Here is a 4249-nt window from a genome sequence, read left to right on the forward strand (position 1 = left end):
CTTCGACTTAAGTTTCTTGAGATGTCGATCAAATCCAGAGGTGACCAGCTCTGATACCAAGTTGTTAACCTAAATCTCACCCTTATTTATGATCACTCAATCACTCAAACTCACACGACGAACTCTCTCTAATTTGTGATGAATAGAAATCATAATACAATCAAGAACTACATAACACACACAAGATTTACCCTGGTTCAATCTCAATGAAAGACCTACATCCAGCTTGGCTTTCGCCCATGTTTTCTCCATTATCTTGAATACCAATACAAGATTACAAGTGCACTCAAACCCAACCCTCACCTAGCCCATAAACCTGAAAGCTATATAGAGTTGTAAATCAGAAAGATATTCACTCTTCCTCTCTACACAATCTCGCCCCAAGATAGCATGAAAACCCATAATAGAAAGCACACCCAAAAGCCTAACTCTGGCCCCTATTTATAAGCCATAGAGGGCGGGAGAGCTACCTGATCGACTATCCAGAATTGGCAGTTATAACAAATCCGATCAGACTTAATTTAATAACAAACCCTTCTAGAAGACAAAACAGAAAAATACAACATGATATTTTCCCTCACATTACAAGCCCTAATCTAGAACAAATGAATTCTAACACCATGTAAATACTTCGATATTTAAGTCAAATTCTTAAGAATGCTAAAGAATTTGCAAAGCTTTTAAATTAGTATTAGAAACATACCTTTTCTAAATATGAGTTCACCCATTTATAGGGGAGTTTTGGAGTTTGTGATAAGTATTTTTAGTATTATGAGATTGATTCAGATGTAGACTCTTTTAGATAAAGTTTATCTCTTGTGTGAGTCCCTTGGGGATTTTTAGAGTTTTCTTGTTTACCCTTTTAGTTTTGGGAATATCCCCCCCCCCCCCCAAAAAAAAAAAAAAAGACTTCGTCGGGAGACCTTAAGGTCTCGCGGTGACCCTTTTGATTGGAGTCTACTAAGAATCTCTCAAGGATCCCTCGCCCAAGAAGATCTCTCAAGATCTTTTGACATGATGCTTTTCTTTTTGTCCTTTTGTTTTATCTTTAACTTTTCAACTTTGTGCCTTTAATTTGTTTGTTTCATTATTATATCGATGTGTATTCATTGGGTGAATTTTTTCGTCCCAAGCTTTTTTTCCTTAGGGTCTCCTTCTAGATTTTCTTCTAAATTCTCTCAGGTCTCCCATTAAATTTATTTTAGTCGACCTTGGTCTACATACACATCAAAAAGAAATAATGCAAGTATGCAACAAAAAATAGAGAACGTAACTTCAGAAAACAAGGGCTACTTTGCGTTATAAATCATAATTAACACTATTTATTACATCAATTGCTTAAGTTACGCGTTTACTCTCTCTCTCTCTCTCTCTCCCTCTCTCATGCGTGTACGTGTGTATATAATCTCGTTTTCTATTCACAAATCTAACAGATTAATAAGTTTAAGAAAAGCATTATGTCCACCTCATGCAGCGGCGGCGGCGGACACTTGCTAGTGTTCCCTTACCCGGCGCCGGGCCACATGACGCCCCTCCTCCACCTAACCCACCAACTGGCCAGCCGCGGCTTCACCATATCCATTTTGGTCACCCCTAAAAACCTTCCATTGCTCAACCCTCTTCTCTCGAAACACCCTTCCCTTGTCCACCCCCTTGTCCTTCCCTTTCCACCCCATCCCGCCCTCCCCGCCGGCGTCGAGAACGTCAAAGACCTGCCCCCCACCGCCTTCCCCGCCCTCATGCACTCCATGCACCAGCTCTACACCCCCATCCTTCATTGGTTCCGCTCCCACTCCTCCCCGCCCACCTTCATCATCTCAGACATGTTCCTCTGGTGGACCCAAAAGCTTGCCGACGACCTCAGCATTCGTCGATTCATGTTTTCATCATCCGGCTTCATGGCCATGGACATCATCTATTCCCTGCGAAGGCACCCACCAAAGGGAGGCGGCCCGGATGATCCGGACCATTTGATAGCTATATCTGAGGTCCCATCTTCGCCGGTGTACCCTTGGTGGCAGCTGCAGTTCCTTTACAGCACGGGTAGCTACGTGGAGGGAGACCCGGTTTCTGAATTTTTGAAACACGGGGTGCTCGCCAATAATTCGAGTTGGGGGATGATTTTCAATTCATTCAGTGGGCTGGAACGGGTTTACTTGGAACACCTGAAGGAGCAAGTTGGGCACGATCGAGTATGGGCTGTGGGGCCTTTGCTCCCTCCAGTAGCACCGTTAGCGTCAAACATAAAGAAGTCTGATGGCTTGGACTATACCGATGCTGATGATATATTATCGTGGCTTGACAAGTGTGAAGATCAGTCAGTGGTCTACGTTTGCTTTGGGACTCAATCTGTGTTGAACCCTAATCAGATGGCGGCCATAGCATCAGGCTTGGAGGAAAGTGGGGCCAAATTTATATGGAGGGTGAAGGAAATGAACGTGGGGATGGTCCCGCAGGGATTCGAAGATCGTGTGGCTGGGAGTGGGAGAGGTTTGATCGCAAAAGGATGGGCCCCGCAGACCATGATCTTGAGGCACCGGGCTGTGGGTGCGTTCTTGACTCACTGTGGCTGGAACTCAGTGTTGGAAGGAATAATGGGCGGAGTGCCGATGTTGGCGTGGCCAATGGAGGGCGAGCAGTTTCTGAATGCCAAGCTACTGGTAGAGGAGCTAAAGGTGGCGAGTCGGGTGTGTGAGGGGGCGCAAACTGTGCCTGACTCGGGCGAGTTGGCTCAGCTGGTGGCCAAGTCGGTGGGCGCAAATAGGGATGAAAACGTCAAAGCCATGCACGTACGAGCGATGCAGCTGGGTAAGGCCGCTTCGGATAGCATCAAGGAGGGTGGGGGTTCATGTCAGGATTTAGATGGCTTGGCCGCTCATATTCTTTTACAAGACGCCGGGGAAGATTCAAATTAAGTAGAAGAAACCAAAAAATAAAGCCCAAAGTTTTGATTTTTTGTATGATTTTCGATGGAAAATTGTATTAAATTTATTGTTACGCAAGCAATCTATATATTTTGAACGATTTCTATCACATTAAATTCGATGTGTCATGGCAACCACCAAATAAAATTCTCCTGATTGAAGAAACAAGAAAAGGGCCCAAGAAGAAGCCGAAAGGAGCCGAGGAGATTTCCTCGGCTCAAGGGATTGGGGGCTCTAGCTAATTATTAATTTAGAAATCTTTTAAATTATAAATTTTTTTTTTTATTTTTAATTTTGTATAACAGATAAAACTGTCTTTTAAAAGCATTTTGAGATCCCTCTTTTTTAAGAGTCCTAAATATAGGCTTTAGTCGTCTTGCCCTTCAACCGGCTTGCAAAGTGTAGACCAAACTTAACTTATATAAAGCAGAAAGGGAAGACTCTTCTAGAGATTTGAAGGTCCTTTGGAGACTTGAGGGTCTCCCAATGACCCTCAAAATCATATTCCCTCAAGACGTCAATTTACTTCGAAGTTTTATAAATAGGAAATGATTCTTCCCCTTCAAGTATGAAAGAAATCCTACTAAATTTGAGCTATAGGTATTTATATTTGTTATTAACCTTTATATATTTATATATATAAAAGTATGATAATTTGCAAAAGAATTTTTCCTCCCAAAACTTACATTAATTACTAAAAGTAGTAGTAATTAAATGCTTGCATTTTTCAATAAATTAAATATAGTAATTAAATTAAAAAATTAAGCATGGTTTCGAATACTATTTATACTATTTATTTATAACTTAATTTTAAACTCAATTAATCTTCTCATCAATTAATTCCTCCATTAATTAAAAATAAGTATTATTTTTTATCAATATTATTAATTAGAAATATTTATAATATTATTTTTGATTAATTCCTCAATTAATCCCTCAATCAATCAAAATAAATATTATTTCTGAAAAATATGAATATATAACTTAAACTATTAATTAAATCATAGAAAATAGTTCATTTGTATAAAATAAAAATAATTTGTATTTAGTACTTATTATTCCAAAGTAATTGAAGATCTCCTATAAAGTTTATTGGAACTTTTCATTATCAATTAAATAAATATTATTAATAAAAAAATTTGAATAGACAATTTAAATTATTAATTAAGTCATGTATAGATATATAATTTCTCAATGAATTAAAATAAATATTTTTTATAAATATTATTAATCAAAAATATTTATAATATTATTTTTTATTAATTCCTCAATTATTAAAAAATAAATATTAATGTATAAATTTTTCAATGTTAATTAAGATTTAA

The 4249-nt window shown here is 38.4% G+C and overlaps 1 protein-coding gene across 1 annotated transcript; it reads left to right on the forward strand.

The window, feature by feature from the left end:
- Positions 1-1447: 1447 nt before the first annotated feature.
- Positions 1448-2984, forward strand: LOC127790632 (UDP-glycosyltransferase 89B2-like). The gene has a single exon (XM_052320212.1). It carries the CDS (start codon positions 1458-1460, stop codon positions 2913-2915), a length of 1458 nt encoding a protein of 485 aa, XP_052176172.1. The 5' UTR covers positions 1448-1457; the 3' UTR covers positions 2916-2984.
- The last annotated feature ends 1265 nt before the right edge of the window (positions 2985-4249 follow it).

The sequence above is a fragment of the Diospyros lotus genome, chromosome 14 (genome assembly GCF_014633365.1).
Source record: "Diospyros lotus cultivar Yz01 chromosome 14, ASM1463336v1, whole genome shotgun sequence".
NCBI lineage: Eukaryota > Viridiplantae > Streptophyta > Magnoliopsida > Ericales > Ebenaceae > Diospyros > Diospyros lotus.

Excerpts from the sequence above, each read along its gene's own strand:
- LOC127790632 (XM_052320212.1), top strand. The coding sequence starts at position 1,458 with ATGTCCACCTCATGCAGCGGCGGCGGCGGACACTTGCTAGTGTTCCCT.